Source organism: Physella acuta, unplaced genomic scaffold (assembly GCF_028476545.2).
Source record: "Physella acuta isolate Inbredline_101_S28 unplaced genomic scaffold, ASM2847654v3 ptg000516l, whole genome shotgun sequence".
Lineage (NCBI taxonomy): Eukaryota > Metazoa > Mollusca > Gastropoda > Physidae > Physella > Physella acuta.
The window spans coordinates 471,028-490,988 of record NW_026732035.1 but is presented as its reverse complement, the minus strand read 5'-3'; the positions used below and the strand labels follow the sequence as shown (position 1 = coordinate 490,988).

The following is a 19,961-nucleotide window of genomic DNA, read 5'->3' as shown; positions in this document are numbered from 1 at the left end:
CAACCCGTCCCCTCAGACTTCCCTCCAAGGATATACACACGTCATCGATCAACTCAGTCGGTAATTATCATCACGGTAATTAGATCATGCCTTAACGTGTGCGGTGTGCTACCCATATGATTACGTAATGTGACGTATGCTTACATTTATTATCTTTATATTGCTTTTTACCTTAAATTGTCGGCCAATGAATGCCCCTTTGGTTTTTCTGGTGTATGTGTGTGTGGCGGGGGGGGGGGGGGGGGGGAGAGGGGTTCTAAATCAAAATAGCTCCTAGCATCATCACCCCCAACAGTTGACGTCGTCTTCTACCAGGTCCAGAAAATATGCTGATGACAAAAGCACCAAAGCAGAATTAAATTGAATAATTAATTTAAGTGCACGAAAATGTAAAAAATGTAATGGGGAAAATTTTTTGTAAAATATGGGATAACTCCATATCACCGCGCACTATTGTTTGAGAGTTACATGCCCCTGTCAGGCTTCCTCTGGCTCATGCATATGTAAATCTAATGGCTGGCTTGGGCAGGGTATGGGCTACGAGAGGTTGGGGGGGGGGGGGGGGGGCGAGGGGTATGGTAGGGGTGGAGGGCGTGCGGGTATGATGGGGGGGGGATAAGTCTGCTTGAAATAATTCATCCATCGGGTAAAGCCGCGGCTAACGGGTGATAATCCTATGGGATTTGTAGTCCAGTAAATCTCTCATTTACATTAGCCTTCAGTCCCAGACGACATTCTATCGCCTCGGTATCATACAAATGTGGACATTTTTATGTATCATACAAATGTGGACATTTTTCTGTATCATACAATTGTTGACATTTTCTGTATCATACAATTGTCGACATTTTCTGTATCATACAATTGTTGACATTTTCTGTATCATACAAATGTGGACATTTTTCTGTATCATACAAATGTGGACATTTTCTGTATCATACAAATGTGGACATTTTTCTGTATCATACAAATGTGGACATTTTTCTGTATCATACAAATGTGGACATTTTTCTGTATCATACAAATGTGGACATTTTTCTGTATCATACAAATGTGGACATTTTTCTGTATCATACAAATGTGGACATTTTTCTGTATCATACAAATGTGGACATTTTTATAAAAAACATCGGACATTGTTCATCAGATATAGACATTTTTAATACATATTATCACAAATGTAGACATTTCTTTAGCACAGAAATGGACGCCTATGTCGTAGTGATTTAACGTTTGAACAATTCCTAAGTGTTGACAGTTCACAAAGTTGCTTGTGGTAGACAATCCTAAACATTACAAACAAAAATAACAGTTCAACTTTTTTTTAGGAAGTAAAAATATTCCGTTTACAACGTAAGGAACTCACTCAAAAAAACAACAACTTTTTCCAACATTTTTTTCTTCCATAAAAATGTAATTTCATCCTAGCCTGACACACTATTGTCGTGTTTTAGTCCTGGTATTACCGGCCTTTGTGTTCCAAGATTAAATGTAGTACTTCACCGCAGCCATCATTTTCCAGGACTTTAAGGACTTTAAGGACTTTTAGGACCCAACTGTTGTTAGCTTCCAAAACCTAATTAACGCAGGGTAATCAGGTTCAGAACGAGGCTACATGTAGCCTTTTTGTTGTAAAACGTGTTTTATTCTTAAGTTACAGTAGCTTTTTTCTTACAAAACGTGTTTATTTTGTTGAGATGATGTAGCCTTTAGGTTGTATGATATTCGTTTGTTGAGGTGATGTAGCCTTTAGGTTGTATGGTATTCTTGTGTTGAGGTGATGTAGCCTTTAGGTTGTATGGTATTCTTGTGTTGAGGTGGTGTAGCCTTAAGGTTGTATGGTATTCTTGTGTTGAGGTGATGTAGCCTTTAGGTTTATGATATTCTTGTGTTGAGGTGATGTAGCCTTTATGTTGTATGATATTCTTGTGTTGAGGTGATGTAGCCTTTAGGTTGTATGGTATTCTTGTGTTGAGGTGATGTAGCCTTTAAGTTGTATGGTATTCTTGTGTTGAGGTGGTGTAGCCTTCAGGTTGTATGGTATTCATGTGTTGAGGTGATGTAGCCTTTATGTTGTATGGTATTCTTGTGTTGAGGTGATGTAGCCTTTAGGTTGTATGGTATTCTTTTGTTGAGGTGATGTAGCCTTTATGTTGTATGATATTCTTGTGTTGAGGTGGTGTAGCCTTTATGTTGTATGGTATTCTTGTGTTGAGGTGATGTAGCCTTTAGGTTGTATGGTATTCTTGTGTTGAGGTGATGTAGCCTTTAGGTTTATGATATTCTTGTGTTGAGGTGATGTAGCCTTTATGTTGTATGATATTTTTGTGTTGAGTTGATGTAGCCTTTAGGTTGTATGGTATTCTTGTGTTGAGGTGGTGTAGCCTTTAGGTTGTATGGTATTCTTGTGTTGAGGTGATGTAGCCTTTAGGTTGTATGGTATTCTTGTGTTGAGGTGGTGTAGCCTTTAGGTTGTATGATATTCTTGTGTTGAGGTGATGTAGCCTTTAGGTTGTATGGTATTCTTGTGTTGCGGTGATGTAGCCTTTAGGTTGTATGGTATTCTTGTGTTGAGGTGATGTAGCCTTTAGGTTTATAATATTCTTGTGTTGAGGTGATGTAGCCTTTAGGTTGTATGGTATTCTTGTTTTGAGGTGATGTAGCCTTTAGGTTGTATGGTATTCTTGTGTTGAGGTGATGTAGCCTTTAGGTTGTATGGTATTCTTGTGTTGAGGTGATGTAGCCTTTATGTTGTATGATATTCTTGTGTTGAGGTGGTGTAGCCTTTAGGTTGTATGGTATTCTTGTGTTGAGGTGATGTAGCCTTTAGGTTGTATGACATTCTTGTGTTGAGGTGATGTAGCCTTTAGGTTGTATGGTATTCTTGTGTTGAGGTGATGTAGCCTTTAGGTTGTATGGTATTCTTGTGTTGAGGTGGTGTAGCCTTTAGGTTTATGATATTCTTGTGTTGAGGTGATGTAGCCTTTAGGCTGTATGGTATTCTTGTGTTGAGGTGATGTAGCCTTTAGGTTGTATGGTATTCTTGTGTTGAGGTGGTGTAGCCTTTAGGTTTATGATATTCTTGTGTTGAGGTGATGTAGCCTTTAGGTTGTATGGTATTCTTGTGTTGAGGTGGTGTAGCCTTTAGGTTGTATGGTATTCTTGTGTTGAGGTGATGTAGCCTTTAGGTTGTATGATATTCTTGAGGTGATGTAGCCTTTAGGTTGTATGATATTCTTGAGGTGATGTAGCCTTTAGATTGTATGATATTCTTATGTTGAGGTGATGTAGCCTTTAGGTTGTATGATATTCATTTGTTGAGGTGATGTAGCCTTTAGGTTGTATGATATTCTTATGTTGAGGTGATGTAGCCTTTAGGTTGTATGGTATTCTTGTGTTGAGATGATGTAGCCTTTAGGTTGTATGATATTCTTGAGGTGATGTAGCCTTTAGGTTGTATGGTATTCTTGTGTTGAGGTGGTGTAGCCTTTAGGTTTATGATATTCTTGTGTTGAGGTGATGTAGCCTTTAGATTGTATGATATTCTTGTGTTGAGGTGGTGTAGCCTTTAGGTTGTATGACATTCTTATGTTGAGGTGATGTAGCCTTTAGGTTGTATGATATTCTTGAGGTGATGTAGCCTTTAGGTTGTATGATATTCTTGAGGTGATGTAGCCTTTAGGTTGTATGGTATTCTTGTGTTGAGATGATGTAGCCTTTAGGTTGTATGATATTCTTGTGTTGAGGTGGTGTAGCCTTTAGGTTGTATGACATTCTTATGTTGAGGTGATGTAGCCTTTAGGTTGTATGATATTCTTGAGGTGATGTAGCCTTTAGGTTGTATGATATTCTTGAGGTGATGTAGCCTTTAGGTTGTATGACATTCTTGTGTTGAGATGATGTAGCCTTTAGGTTGTATGATATTCTTGTGTTGAGGTGGTGTAGCCTTTAGGTTGTATGGTATTCTTGTGTTGAGGTGGTGTAGCCTTTAGGTTTATGATATTCTTGTGTTGAGGTGATGTAGCCTTTAGATTGTATGATATTCTTGTGTTGAGGTGGTGTAGCCTTTAGGTTGTATGACATTCTTATGTTGAGGTGATGTAGCCTTTAGGTTGTACTCATGTAGACTTGAAAGCACCAAGCACACGTCTCTCTCAGCCCAATAGAACATCAGCAATGAGAAGTCTCTGAACTCTAGAACTAGTACACGTAATCTTTCTTTTTGGGTCCTTGTCAAGAGATCGAGTCAGTGACTGGTGACTCACAACCAAAACTTCCTATTCTTGTCACGAAACGCGTGTTCAAATTGGATTGAAATATTTTTTCTCTGGAATCAGTTCTCATGTTTGTTTAAAAAAATTATGTCAAGTCACGTCTCAGTTGTGCCGCATAGACTGTGACGTCACGCCCTATCAATCGCGGAATGAGCTGCGTCGTCATGCACCATTAATTTACTGTAGCAGTGACGTCATGCATTATCAATGAAATGGTGGCTGTGACGTAGCGACTCATCAATGCTGTTGTGGTTGTGACGTCACGCCTCATCAATGGTGTGGTGGCCGTGACGTCACGCCTCATCAATGGTGTGATGGCTGTGACGTCACGCCTCATCAAAGCCACGCTGGCCGTGACGTCACGCCTCATCAAAGCCACGCTGGCCGTGACGTCACGCCTTATCAAAGCCACGCTGGCCGTGACGTAACGCCTCATCAAAGCCACGCTTGCCGTGACTTCACGACATCACTTCCTGCACGCGCCGCGATCAATACCACGTGACCTCAAACAGACCTGACGGTATCCCAGACGTCATTGTTTGCACGCGCTAAAACCAGGGGGAGATAACTATCAAGTTGAACTGTTGACGTAGTCCAACAGTCGAAGGCGACCTTCCGAGGCATTTTACTTCCTGTCAGATATCAATAGGGTGAGCTGCGGTGGATCCCATCCAGTTTAGTGTCAACTAGCACTTTCTTCCAGGCATCTCTTCGCCCCCCCCCCCCCCCCCCCCAAAAGAAAGTTACCCGCTTGGTTGGAAAAAACAACAACAGGAGGCTCTAGTTATATTTTCTATCTAAAATTTCAGCTTTGGTTGAAGAGAAAACACAACTTTGCATACAAGCAGGATTAGAAGCTATTTTTACTGTTTTTAAAGGAATTTCGACCTTTTCTTACAACACATCATTACACGAATAGGTCACGTAAAGGCGGCAGATAAAACCCGCTGTCTGACTCAGTCTATTAAATAAGATTTAAATGTCCAGTTTTTGGTCGGTTATCTTAGAGTCCTAAAACTGCACCAGTTTTGATCGAAATTTTGAAGTTTAGAAAGTAAGGAGGATAAAATAACTAACGTTTTACTGGGATAGGGTGAGGGTCAAGAAAACAAGTCGAAGGTTATGGTTAAGAAACTAACATTTGATCACATGATGTTGCACTGACTAATGGTATATATAGTTAGGTTTTAAAGAAGATGAAATTGAATAACTAATGCTGTTGGGCGTTAAGGCTGGTGTTAAGGAAAGATGGCGTCTGTGTAATGATAACAACGTTAGGTTTAAGGTTATGACAAGATGACGATGTTAAACATCTAAAGCTGTACAGTGTTGAGATTAGTGTTGAGAAATGATGATGCGTTAGGGTTAAGGTTAAGAAAAGAATACGATGTTGCAATAACTTATGTTATACATGGAAACACCAATTAGAATTAATCGATCAATTCCAAATATCAGCGGCAGCAGAAACAGACACTTTTTTCTACATTATAAAAAATACAAGAACAAACTTTAAGGGTCAAGTGGATATTTTTTATTCTCTAAATAATGCCCTTCCTCATTATTTCCACAACTACATGCTTCCTTATTCACAGAGGTTTGCGTTGGATAATGAATTAAAACGTTGTAAGGGCTTGGAATAGTGTTAAAACACGTCGGCGTTTTATAACTCCGTCATTCATTTTCGGTGACTCTTTGTAATGGTTTGAGAGCTTTTTATTTGTGTTGATGTTCTACTGATAAGATGTCCCAGAATAATTGCCCACACAGTTATGAACCATTCTAATCCACAATTAGGTGTGACAATTCTAATCCACAATTAGGTGTGACAATTCTAATACACAATTAGGTGTGACAATTCTAATCCACAATTAGGTGTGACAATTCTAATCCACAATTAGGTGTGACAATTCTAATCCACAATTAAGTGTGACAATTCTAGTCCACAATTAGGTGTGACAATTCTAATCCACAATTAAGTGTGACAAATTCTAATCCACAATTAGGTAGTGACAATTCTAAATCCCCACAGGTATGGTCACAAATTCCCAGCCCTACCCACCAGCTACTAACTTAAAGTAATTATCAGCCGGTAATCAACACAGACGTGATTCATCAAAGTAGTCAGATCAAGATTTCAGTTCTATAAAAAGTTGAATCGTCCATCATTCTAGACTCGCTTTAGGGCACAGGAGCAACCTTCATACCATATACATACACATTCAGTAGCATCTCAGTGCAATTAGGGTACCACATACACTCATATAGTTCAACGCCAGTGCAATTAGGGCACCACATATACTCCTACAGTAGCATCTCAGTGCAAGCTATGTGCCATACATACACATACAACGAGTGGGTTTAGTGGTATGTGGAGTGTGCAGTGTGGGTTCCAGTGTATGCTGTATGTTGTCGGGTGTCATGCGATTTGCGAGTGAAGTATAATGTGGTTCATGGTGTGGGGATTGTGTGGTGTGGGGTTTGTTTCAGGGTGTGGTTCATGGTGTTGTATTGGGTGTGTGGATGGTGTGGTTCGAGGTGAGTGGTGGTGTGGTGTAAGCTTTGGTCTACTTAGTGTGTCGTGTATGTATGTGGGGGGGGGGATGATATGTATGGTGTGGGATGTCATTTATTGGTGGTTATCGTGGGCTGAAGTGTGGGTTATGTTATATGGAACACTGGTGTGTGGGTTTGAGTGTTTGATGTTATGTTGTGGGGTATCGTGTTGATAGCGGATGTGGTTCAAAAACGTGGAGCGGGTTTTGGTTCATTGTGTTATTGCCACTACTATTCACTTAATTATTTTTTTAACAAATGATGTGAAATTAATAATTATTTTCACTAATCACACAAACGTGTATTGTTTAATGCCTTTTCTCTGTCCTTTTCGCACCGTAGCAAAGTATGGATGTGCATCTTGTCGTAAACCCTCCCCCCCCCCTCCCCTCCCCACACACTCGATACGAAACGAGTATTGTGCTAGCTTTGGGGTGGAGAAAGCATGACTCGATTCTTTGTCTTAGATATTAGCTCTTTCCGCTTCCGGTAGCCGGGTCGCCATGGTTACGCTGGGTATGATTGAGACGTGTCTGGGTGGCGACCGGAAATTTCCGGACTCGTGAATAGGACGTGCGTCATAACCGGTGTTTATTCAAATTTGGAATACATGTGTCAAATGCGATCTACACGAGAAATGATGTAATGGATTAACCAAGATTTGAAAATTAATTTTATTTTTAAGCAGATTGCGATCTTACTTTTAAAACAATAATTTGTTAACTACATTTTACTAATTATTGTTACATCTCCATAATATAAGGGTGATGATATATTTAATTTCAAATGTAACCTGCTACAAACTGATACTTTTTGTAAAAGCCAACTAGGCGACATGATATAATATCTCAGTGTGATCTTGGACGTGATATCCCAGACAATAAAATCTCATATTTCAAAAGACAATCATGATTCATGGAATGAAAAAAAAAAGTGTTGTATTGCTCTAACCAGCTTTTTTTATTCTCCCCCCCCCCCCAACTCTCCCCTCCCCCCCCCCCCCAGATGAATGCCCCGCTGTCCAGGCATACAGCACCAACTGTGAACTCGCTGACCTCTACTCTCTACCTGTGGACACGGAGGCCAGGTCGCTGTGTAACATTCACGAGATGTGTTACGCCTGTGTAAGTTACATTTTTGTCACGTGATTTGGTGTGTTGATTGTGTTTTGTGAGCTTATTAACCGTGTTAAAGTTTCTGTTGCGTAGAAGTAGTAGAGTTTATATGTTAATATGGACACACAGTTGTGAAAGAATTATACATTATCTGTAACATCTTTGACACATTACCATCTCTATCATATCGGTATCTGCAGTTATTATTTCATCTGTAACTTATTGTCACTTGTACCAATGTCTCGTCTGTTGTGTCACCTGTACCATTGTGTCACCTGATGTGTCACCTGAACCATTGTGTTACCTGTACCATTGTGTCACCTATTGTGTCACGTTTACCATTTTCTCACCTGTACCATTGTGTCACCCTGCAACATTACGTCACATTATGTACCATTGTGTCACCTGTTGTATCACGTTTATCATCGAATCACCTATTACCTAGTCTCATACATCTCTCTGTGTTACATATAAACTGAGTCCCCTATGAAAGTCTGACCCTGACCTTCCCTCTCCCTAGGGCCACTCCCTGGGCGTATCACGTGACCACTGTGACAACGTGTACCGTGCCGCGGCCACCGCCCTCTGCCTGAAGAAAGAAAACTGTGTCTTGGAGGCCGAGATTTTCCTGCGGACCATGAAGCTCAAGAACCGCTACGTCCCCCACCCCCAGCCCCAGTGCCGGAGCTCCTGCACCGCCAGGTTCCTGGGCATGCTTTGAGGGGCACGCCATGCTGCCGTTTCTTCAGGGTGGGGGGAGGGGGGTATGGGCATGGGGGGAAGTTAAAATAAAAATTATACGCCTCAAACATGTTTGATTTTAGACGCTCGATCTAATGAAAATAAAAATAAAGTAAAAAAAAAAACATGTTTATGTATTTTTATATTTTGAAACAAATTCATGAAGTGGTAAAATCAAGTATTGTTAAACGAGAATAAACTTAACAAGGGTAAAGACAGAAGGTAAGAAAACGTTGCAAAACGCACATACCTTTAGTTTTAAACAAGACGCCACTAAACATACATTAAGTTAATTATTAATTATGAATTAAGTTTCTACAAAAATAAGTTCTGGTGACAGTAGTACCCTGTGTTATGTGTGGTGTTACTCAACTCAATTTATACTTATTTTTGTACTAAACGGCTTTATGAAAGAAACTCTTGTCCTTTGCTAAAAAAATGCCATAGTTATTTTGTACCTGTCTGGTATAATATTTTGCTATTTGTTACACAATGATAATATTTCAAGTTTTCATTGTCTGTTTATGAAACTGTAAAATAATTTAAAATTATTAATTTGATTGAACTTTTTCAGTTATGTTTATGTGATTTGTGTTCATGAAAATATATTTTCCCGACAACTCTAAAAACTTGTATTTTAGAAAACATTACGGAACATTAAAACAGATAAATATTAGAAAACATTACGGAACATTAAAACATAAAACATGCTTACAATTCGAGATTACTTTATAAATATGACGTAGCAAATCTTCATTTCAGAGTTAAGTGAATATAATAAATAATCGTTATCTGATTTTAAAAAAATTAACTAATGTTCATGCTACGAAAGTTAAATGATTAAATATCAAAATAGCCAACGCATTCCGTTGTATTCAATTAAACAAGCTCCATTCATATTAATTTAGAGTTGAAATCTAGAAGCTGAACTACTGAACATTCCCGAATTCTAATCTACTTGCATTCATTAATTAAAGTTGTCGACGGACGAACGTAAATTAATTCATTTTGTCACTAATTAGTTGTCTGTTTTCAACCGCGCTCATCTGCTTCATTTGTCCCCACCCTCCGGATTAACCCTTTCAACGTGGGCTTATAACATATTGAAAACTTTCATTTTTATTGAATTAATTGCGTTTTATTTTTTATTTTTTCATGTCTGTAAAAGTCCTAAAAAAAACCTACAATCATGTAATTTACGCATTATTTATTCCCTGTGAAAAAAGTCGAGTTTTTGTATTTATTTCAAACACCAATCAGCACGTTCCGCCACGTGGCAGTGTACTTCTAAGACAGCCAATCATTTTCCAGCAGGTTTTGTAGCAGACGATATGGTTGTGTCAACACGTAGGCCTGGTCTCAGGACCGAGATGGAAGCCACAAAACCCCCGAGGCATCGCTTTGGTAAAACGCCTCGTTGAAGAAAAACAATTTTAATGGCGCTACATTCGTTACAAAAATTTCACAGCTAAATATAATGTTTAAAAATCGAATATCTTTCAACTTTTGAGTGATATTTTTAAAACGAGTTAAACCGGAAGTCCACTACCACGTGATAACTACTCACTCGTATGTGAGTTAATGCAGGAAGCGGGCGACATGTTCTAATCGCTTAAACCAACAATTTTATCCACGCGAAAGTCAACTATCCTGATATCGTTTGTTGTTTTATGAAATGACCCTTCATTTATAGCCAAATTCTCCCCGCATCGTGAGCTTCGGTAAATCCGTTAATAACTGTTTTGTTTATGTTACGTCATATTTAGGATCCACCATTTCATTCAGGTTCTCCCGAACTGTCAATATTCTTTATTTTCTGTTCTTTCATTGGCTTTTTATTGTTGCTATTTGTGAAGAGAATATGAGAAATAAAATAAATATAAATAAAACGTTTTTTTTTTTTGGTCATTTTGGTTGTGATGGAATGAATTGGTGTTTGAAAACAGGATAGCTGTCTTGGTTGTGATGGAATGTTGGTGTTTGAAAACATGATAGCTGTCATAGTTGTGATGGAACGAATTGGTGTCTGAAAACATGATAGCTGTTATGCTGGCGTCTTGACACGTCATCCCTAAACCTAGGATTGACGAACACTACCATCATCTAATTTGATACAAACTGATTTGATCCTATGCAATTCAATTCAAATATACTATTCCTAATACCGAGAGTTGAAATTCAATAAACAAACCTTTCATTTCATGCACATGTTTGCATGAGATCCAAGACAAATGCCCCAGACATAGAAAACAAAATGACACACTTCACACACTACCTTTTAAAAGATTATGAAATAAAATTTAGTTTTTCATGGCATGGCGCTTTAAATTGGCCGCTGGCCTTTCTTGAATTCTGCTTACTATGTGTGGCAAACTCATTTGGTCAGTTTTGATGTTGGGTTATTTTATTTGTGACACCTATACAGAAAGCCAAAACATGCATACTCAAACATAAATAAATATATATATATATATATATATATATATATATATATATATATATATATATATATATATATATATATATATATATATATATATAGGCTGTTTGTGTGATATGTATTTATGTATGTGTCTGTTCGTCACATGTCTGCCATAAAACAAATCCCAGTAAACCAACAATTCACCAGTTCAGCCCTCTATGCTGATTTCATTTACAGCTTACATTGAGCACGGGTTCTAATCACTAAATACAGGGGAGCTGAACTTATGGGGAGGTGTGGGGGGGGGGGGGTAGAGCCGAATGACTGGGTCTCATGACGTCTCCCAATAAATCTTGTGTAGCTGTGACGTCGACCGTTGACGTCGGTCACTCAACTCTCTGGTTTGTCCAGTCGTTCGTACAAGACGCTGCCCATTTTTTATTGTGTTTGTTTACTGCTGGGATGTAGGTCACAATGGCAGGGGATTCTCTCAATTTAACACACAGCTTATCAATGTATGGGTTAATAACACGAGGGAAAGGTTTTAATCTAAGCATTTAAAACGATACACATCTGACAATTTGTACTGTGGCGAGAGCTGAGCTAGTAACAATGGAGGATATAGGTACTCCGTGAGACGGTCGTGAATGTTGTAGATACATTGGGAGGCAGAGGGCGTTGTCTAACACGTGTCACCTTAAACCGGGTCGGCAAGGGTTCGCATCTCACCAGAGTCCACATTCCAACGTTCATTTCTGCTTTCCTCTCGACTGTGGCTGACTGACTAGAGGATAACTTCGGCGTAACTCTAGTGTAAAACTGTTTGGACTAACTAGGAAACAGCAGTGATTATTCAATTCATTTAATACATACAGATACAAAATAGTTTAAACATCGAATTTCTGGATAGAAGTAAATTATAAATTATTGATGATATTCAATTAAATTAACCTAAATTCGTTGTATTAATATTTTATGTGATCATTGTACCCGTGAAAAGGATAATTGCATTACCCTGTTACATTAATAATTTAACGTTGTTTTAACGAAAGTGATTGTATTAAAACTGCAAGTTGACCTTCTAAAAAGTAGAGTGCAATAGTTTATACCGTGCATTGTTTTTTTTAAGACGGTAGTGTTATACTATTTAATCATCATCAAGTTTAAGTCCATGCAAGAGTTATAAAAGTGTTCTGTGTTTGAAGTGGGAAACTGACCGGAGTTAGAGATGCAAGGGTTGGTGATTTAACTTCCAGCTGCCCAGTGTCCGTCTTTCAACTGCTCAACTGTCCGGTGTGTGTGTGTGTGTGTGTGTGTGTGTGTGTGTGCGGCAAGTATTCTGCTGTCCAGCAATGCCGCGAGGAACGAAAGAGACTGGGAACGAATCCCGGCCGCACTGGGTGCAAAAGGTGGAGGAGGTGTTCACACACCGTTCCAACATGGACGACTGGAATAAGGGACTGGTCGGTGAGATGGAGCAAGCCGGACACACGTCAGCCAAGGTAGGTCTAGCCTAGGGTCACTTAACATTTAATTACGAGACGATATGTCTTTTGGTCATGCATTCATTACTGAATCCTGCTACTTACATGCTCTGGATTTTTTCCCTTAACTGACACACACACACACACTATATATATATATATATATATATATATATATATATATATATATATATATATATATATATATATATATATATATATATATATATATATATATATATCCCTTTGAAATACACACATACACACACACACACACTATAGCCCATTTACATTAAGGGGGGGGGGATGAAAGAGAAGAAGAGGCCATGAGAAATATCCAAATACACTTCTCGCACTTACAAATTACATTAGAGAAAATAACGATTTAAAATTGAGTTTCAGCACGAAATAGTCACATGCACTGAGACTTGACTATTTCGCATTACAAATTCGCTTTCAAATGTCTTGGGTATTTAATGAATAAAACCTTACAAGCCAGCCCTCAAAGTTAACCGGCTTTACCGTCACACACAGAAGAGAAAGAAGGATGAGAAGGCAGAGAAGAAAGAAGAGGGAAGCAACTCCACCGGCAAGAAATCCACCGTCTGGAGCCCAATGACAGGAAGTAGCTACAACGCCATGTTGTACAGGGGAAACCACTCAGACACGGCTAGCCTGACAAGCAGAGTGACCTCCTCCTCGGAGAGGAAGAAAAAACGGCGCTGTCGAAAGTGTGTGATTTTTTTTCTCGTCCTCATCCTCGCCTTTATCATCGCTGTCCTGCTGGGCTGGTTGGTCTACTACCTGCTCATGAAAGGTAATTGTCCTGTTCCCCGCCTCGTAAAAGGTAATTGTCCTGATCCCCATCTTATGAAAGGTAATTGTCCTGTTCCCCATCTTATGAAAGGTAATTGTCCTGATCCCCATCTTATGAAAGGTAGTTGTCCTGATCCCCCATCTTATGAAAGGTAATTGTCCTGATCCCCATCTTATGAAAGGTAGTTGTCCTGATCCCCCATCTTATGAAAGGTAAATGTCCTTCTCCCATCTCATGAAAGGTAATTATCCTGCTAGGCTAGTTGATCTTCTACCAGCTAATGAAAGGTAATTATCCCACTCCCCATCATATGAAAGGTAGTTTTGTTGCCCCCAATGTTTCCACCTGCTATAGCAAGATAATTATCTTGACCCTTGACCTACCAACTAACAAAGAAAAATTATATTGACCACTGACCTATAAAAGGTAAATTTGTTTACCTTTGAAGCGCCTACTGATACAAAAATCAAACCTGCCGTACACCTGTGCCTACATAGTTGTCATAAGTTAGGGCCAATGTACTCACCAACTCACGTGCTGAGCTATTCTGTGTGGGACAGAAATCGGCTTCTAAATGCCCAATGTGTGAGATATCGCCTTGGCTAACGCGTCATACAATCATCAAATTTCGGTTTGAAATATTCAGCTCATCAGACCGGATCTGACGTAATGTGACGTCACGTTCTTACAAACTTACATAATTTAATTACAATTTAATTAACATATTTCTTTTCAGATCAACCAGAGGTAGAGTCTGGTAAGTTGAAATTTAGCCTTAAAGATATTTATACCTGGTCAATTTCAGTTTCTCGATTTTCTCATTTTATAGATAATAAATCTAAACTTTATTTAATAAAATGACGTTATTACACCTAGACAATAAAACATGTAATGAAGTAATTAACTTATAATTAAGTGTAAGAAATTAAACCTTGACATTTGTTAGCGGCCAGACGTAGCAAGGTGACAGAAGCAGACGCCGCACTGAGGATACTGAACCACACATACAACGCTAACATGGCCAATAGAAGCTCGCCAGATTTTCTCAGGATTGCGACACCTCTGTGTCAGGAGGTGGGTGGCTTTATAAGGAGGTGGGTGGGAGGGTTGGCTTTATAAGGAGGTGGCTGGGGAGGGGTGGCTTTATAAGGAGGTGGGTGGGGAGGGGTGGCTTTATAAGGAGGTGGGTGGTTAGGGGTGGCTTTATAAGGAGGTGGGTGGGGGTGGCGTGCTTTATAAGGAGGTGGGTGGGGAGAGGTGGCTCTATAAGGAGGTGGGTGGGGTGGCTTTATAAGGAGGTGGGTGGGGAGAGGTGGCTCTATAAGAAGGTGGGTGGTTAGGGGTGGCTTTATAAGGAGGTGGGTGGGGAGGGGTGGCTTCATAAAACATTGAGTCTACCCAGCTAAAATCAGTACCTGGCATAAATTTAGGTATTTAAAACATTGGTAGCAAGCTCTCTCTTGTTTATATTTAATTATCTTCCCATGGTTTCGCCCTGTAATCGATTTTTCCAATTAGGCCACGAAAATTAAGCCAATAAAAAGATGACACACATCCAAATCAACTTTCGCGTGAAGTAGGCGCGGGTACCTAGACAACAGATCACTACATCTAAGCTACATAACTAACCTCGTTTCCACATTAGCCGCCCCCACATCCCCACCTCAACTGCTAAACATCACTGGGGTGTATCATAACTGGGCCACCATATGGAATCCTGTTAGTCTTTCAGCTACCGAGTTAATGAGCTCTAATTAGCTGATTTAAAACAAGTCAAGAATGGTGACGTCAGTACATGAACCAAAATGGTATCAGCTAGATGACGTCAGAGTTGGTTGGGAGGGGGGGGGAGGGGAGTCATTTTTGTACAGCTAATGTCAGTCTAGTGGACAATGGTATTGTTATATTGTGATGACGTCATGCCTATTGGCCGATGTTTTTGTTATATTATGATGACGTCAAATCCACTCGTATGTTATAACGAGTTGAGTTTGAGCTCAACAAGGCAAGGTCTTGCTGTTGTCACTTTAGATAGGTCAACACGAGAAACCGTTAATATCTGGTCGCGTGAGAAGTCGTAGGCCTATCACAACACCACGTGACACATTGATTTGTTGTGTTGTTACTTTTATGATGCTGTCACGTGTCTTGTGGGTTACTGTGTCACGTGTCACGACAATAACAGATTCATTGTCATCAATACGATCCATGTCATGACGCCCTTTTATAGATGTCATATTTTTAAAATCTCATATTTTATCAGATGTCATATTTTATCAGATGTCATATTTTATCAGATGTCATATTTTATCAGATGTCATCTTTCATGATGTCAAGCAACTACTCCCAGACGTTCACCGGTTGTGAGGTCACGGAAATACTGTAAGCTGCCGTTTTTTTAAATTTAATTCTCAAGGTTAATACTCATAAGTGTTGTTAAATAAAACACCTATACAAAACAACTTAATATTAAATTAGCTTGTACAATTTTAAATGCGCCGAAAATAATAAAATAAAATAAACCTCTTTCTTTATTAAACAAATTTTGGTCGCTCATGTGATCCCTAACATATTTTAGCGACCCAATTTTGTATTATAAAAAGCAAATTTGTTTTCAGTGCATTTAAACGTTTATTATTATAAAAGATTTTATGTTTTTTTTTTTCAATTTTGAGTAATTTTTTCTAGATGAAGTTGACACCACGTAGGCTAAAATATTTGGGTGAAAAACCAATCAGTAGCTTGTGATGATCTCTAAAAAAACAATTACCCCCCCCCCCCCCCCCCTTCTTAGTATGTCAACCTGAAAGTTGTGTCTGTTGTTGTGTCATGATTGTGGTACCTGACGTGCACTGATTTACTTCCCTTTAATTCCAGCAATGTAGCAGACGTACCAGGCTGTAGCTGCCCATGGACGAGGTAAGGGTTGACATTTTCTAATCAATCTGACCGACATGTCCAAAGTTTTGGTGTTACATGTGCAACATTTTTTTTTCGTTTTTAAAAGTTGTACTGGTTAAGTAACATTTTTTTTGTGACACCCTCAACAAACTCGCATGGTGATTTACCATTATTTATTGACTGCGTAGCTCTTAAACCATACATCCATCAAGTCTACCTTCTACTGCTGAAGTCCACTAAAACAGCACATATATATTGTTCACTCGTCTTTCACATACAGCAAATGATCTAAGGAAAAAGCTGCAATACACCAATAAGAGGATAAGCTATTGATAAACTCACTAGCCAATTGTATCTATCCTAACGTGTGAAATGGAGTCAGTGGCGTAGCGAGGTCTGGTGTCACCCGGTGCGGCACTTAATGGTGTCACCCCCCACGATGCGTAGCGACCCTTCCCGGGGACAAACTTTCAAATTTTCGATTCGCAACCCCTTCTCCTCAAACTTTCGAATTAAACCCCCCACCCTTCAAATTTTTCTCTATATATTTTGCTATTTTTTGCCTTGTGTCACCCGGTGCGATCCGCCCCCCCCCCCCCCCCCCACATTTTGAGTATAATTCAAAATTGTTTTTACGACCGTGTTTGCTGAAGACGACCTATTGTAGAATCGTCTGTGGTAATCGTAACTATCATTAAATTCTTCAACCCGATCTCACTGCCAGAAAATATGTACTGACTGTAAAGTGAATATAACCTGCAGCGTACTGTTGAGGCTAGGCCTACAAGTTTGCTTAGATTATCGTCTGGTAACGTTTCGAGTGTTACGATATGATGTATTTAACAGGGATGGGAGTCTGCTGGTCAATTTAAAGCTGAGATTCAACGGCACACATGACCGTGACCTTATGACTGCGACCTTGAACTACATCGTGGAGAGAGGAGCCACCAAGCATTACATCGGTTCCATGAAGTATCTGGTCATTAAGGACTTTTTGGTGGACATCAGGGCCAACTGGGGTCAGAATTTTGGTAAGATTTATATCGACATGCACTCTTTATACTTTCTTATTTTATATTAGGTTTAATACCTATGCATACGCACATATACAAGCACATACATAGACGCTCGCGCGCACACACACACACACTCAAGTACGCAAACACACACACAAACACACACAGACACACTCACAAACACACACACAGGCACACAAACAAACAAACACATACAGGCACACACACACAAACACACACACAAACACACTATGTATATACATCTTTCAAATGACCCCTCAGATGGAGTGGGCGTGTCTCTACAGTTTCCTGTGTTTAACCTCAACTACACCTACAGCTTGGCCGACAAGTTTTCTCACTACTTCCGGAATCTGGCACTGCCCTTTTGTTCTGACGTAAGTATATTGGGACGGCGTGGCCATAGCCGTAGAGCGTTAGACTGCTAACCAGAAAGTTTCGAGTTCGAATCCGGGTTCAAGCTAGTAGAATGTTATGGAGTCCACCCAGCCCTGATGGGATATCTGACTCACGTTAAGGAAACTAAAGGCGACCGGGCATAGTGCTGACCACACTATGCCTACATACACCGAGGTTACAGAAACAGGTGAACTCTACTTCATTTACCCAATACCCCATAGACTGTCAGGCTGGAAAAGAGAATTTTTTAAGTACATTATGACGTAAGTATGTCACCCAACACACGTCTGACGTATGTCGCACAACTCACGTCTGACGTAAGTAGGCCATACAGCACACGTTAGAGTGTAAGAACGACAACAGCCCCCGATTATTCCCACCAGGTTTTGCCGGAACTGATTAAGTTACCACGTAGGTACAACATCATCCACACCTGCATCTACTTCTCACACCAATGCCACCAACAATTACTTAAAACACATGTATAACTCAAAGTGAAACACATACATACAACACAGTGGAGACTGTGAGAATAGCTAACAACTATCGTAACAAACATGACATCCTCCCCCCGCTCATCCAACAGATCGGATCTATCCTAACCAACAGGAGCATTAGCGTGTTCGCTGACCGGTTCTACAGCTGTCAGGTCAGAGAGTTTAGGTAAGTACGGTCGTCAGACATGAGTGGACTTACAGACATTGTCCTGTGTGTGTGGTTAGATCAAAAGGTATGTGTGGGGATGAGAGGGTAAGGCAGGGGTAAGAGGGTGGGGGTGCGAGGGTGGGGGTTGGAGGTGAGTGTGAAAGCTGATGAGTGTGTCTAAGTATTCTCGTATTGTGTCTTAATTCACGCTCTTCTGTGTTTGAGGCGTGAAATTTTAAAGGCGTTTACATCGGAATGTCTCGTACGTTGAGCACAACTTCGTCACATCAGTCATTCGTCAAGTCACCTCAATCATTTTTAAGTCATCTCAATCATTTCTCCAGTCATTTCAATCATTATTACAAGTTTTGCTTAGTCTAAGTCATATGGCACTGATGTCTCAGCATGATGCCTCTTTTAAACTTCCAGAGAAATTCATTTCTGATGACAATGCAAAAATATCTGATTTTTAAAAAATAATTAGATGTCACAAAAATTAATTTAAAGATCTTCATAGACCATAAGAACAGGGGAGAGAACAAGACATTGTTGTGTATATGTAGTAAGTCAGTTCGGGATTACAACAAATGTAAGCAAATATTTTCAGGCCAGGCAAGATAATAGGGACAGATAATAGATATAGTCTCGTGTCGATGGGTTTGTTAGGGAATATTAGTTTTATTAACGGGAGGAAGTCCGTTTGGTGTAAAGGAAACTTGCTTTATTTAGTGTAGCTGTCGACTCAAGAATAATCAGATACGAAAGAATGGACACTAAGTTTTTAACTAATTATTTTTAAATCTTAAGTATCGACTTATAAGCTACATGTACAATATCTAAATAATAAAAAGTAAAAAAAAAACATTTAACCTATTTTCTAAAATCGATTAATCGCACTAACAAAAAATGTAAAAAAAAAAAGCATATTCACTTAACCATAATTGTAAGAAAATGTTTGGATACATTAAAATGTATCTAAATTGATCAACGCTTGTATTTATAATTATTATCGATAAAAATAACTTTCGTCTATCTTATAATAAGACACAGAGATGCACCAAAAAGCACTGCATGGTGTGACTACTAAAAAAAAAGTCTATCTTCATTAATTAGAGCATTGTAAAGGCTTTGTATTTTAAAGTTTTTTTCTTCCGTCATCTTCCTTACCTAGAGTCACCCCAGTATAACCTCCAGTAATTTTAGTCGCTTATCGTCAACAGTAAACTAGTTTTATATTGTACAAGGGTTCATATATGCGTCCTATGGGTCACAACCCCCCCCCCCCCGAAAAAAAAATACAAATTAACCAGGCAATTATTTTCTTGCGATGAGATTGTATCTTCTGTGTCCCCAGACCAAAGCCAGACACCGTCTCATTTTACGTGCTGCTGGTGGGGACGGAGTGGAGAGACGTCCAGCAATCGATGCTCTACCTGCTACTGCTCGGTGCCAGAAATGCCACGTTTAATTTTCAGGTGGGACATTGTCATCAGGCTGATATCATATGTCAGTCAGCGAAATGATGTCATACATGATCATGTTGCCATTGATAACATTGGGTTCAATATCCCAGGCA

The 19,961-nt window shown here is 39.4% G+C and overlaps 2 protein-coding genes across 2 annotated transcripts in view; both read left to right on the top strand.

Annotated features, from left to right (window-relative positions):
• LOC131944944 (uncharacterized) overlaps positions 1 to 10,566 on the top strand; it is a 59,851-nt gene extending 49,285 nt beyond the window's left edge. The window contains exons 5-6 of the mRNA XM_059305852.1: positions 7,833 to 7,951; positions 8,463 to 10,566. Coding sequence (XP_059161835.1) covers positions 7,833 to 7,951; positions 8,463 to 8,663 — 320 coding nt within the window. The 3' untranslated portion in view covers positions 8,664 to 10,566. The remainder of the gene's footprint in view (positions 1 to 7,832; positions 7,952 to 8,462) is intronic.
• Positions 10,567 to 12,059: 1,493 nt separating this feature from the next.
• LOC131944960 (uncharacterized) overlaps positions 12,060 to 19,961 on the top strand; it is a 30,353-nt gene continuing 22,451 nt past the window's right edge. The window contains exons 1-10 of the mRNA XM_059305882.1: positions 12,060 to 12,607; positions 13,124 to 13,406; positions 14,143 to 14,163; positions 14,353 to 14,480; positions 15,721 to 15,788; positions 16,284 to 16,325; positions 17,154 to 17,338; positions 17,606 to 17,718; positions 18,327 to 18,403; positions 19,740 to 19,860. Of these exons, the coding sequence (XP_059161865.1) occupies positions 12,458 to 12,607; positions 13,124 to 13,406; positions 14,143 to 14,163; positions 14,353 to 14,480; positions 15,721 to 15,788; positions 16,284 to 16,325; positions 17,154 to 17,338; positions 17,606 to 17,718; positions 18,327 to 18,403; positions 19,740 to 19,860 (1,188 nt within the window). The 5' untranslated portion in view covers positions 12,060 to 12,457. The remainder of the gene's footprint in view (positions 12,608 to 13,123; positions 13,407 to 14,142; positions 14,164 to 14,352; positions 14,481 to 15,720; positions 15,789 to 16,283; positions 16,326 to 17,153; positions 17,339 to 17,605; positions 17,719 to 18,326; positions 18,404 to 19,739; positions 19,861 to 19,961) is intronic.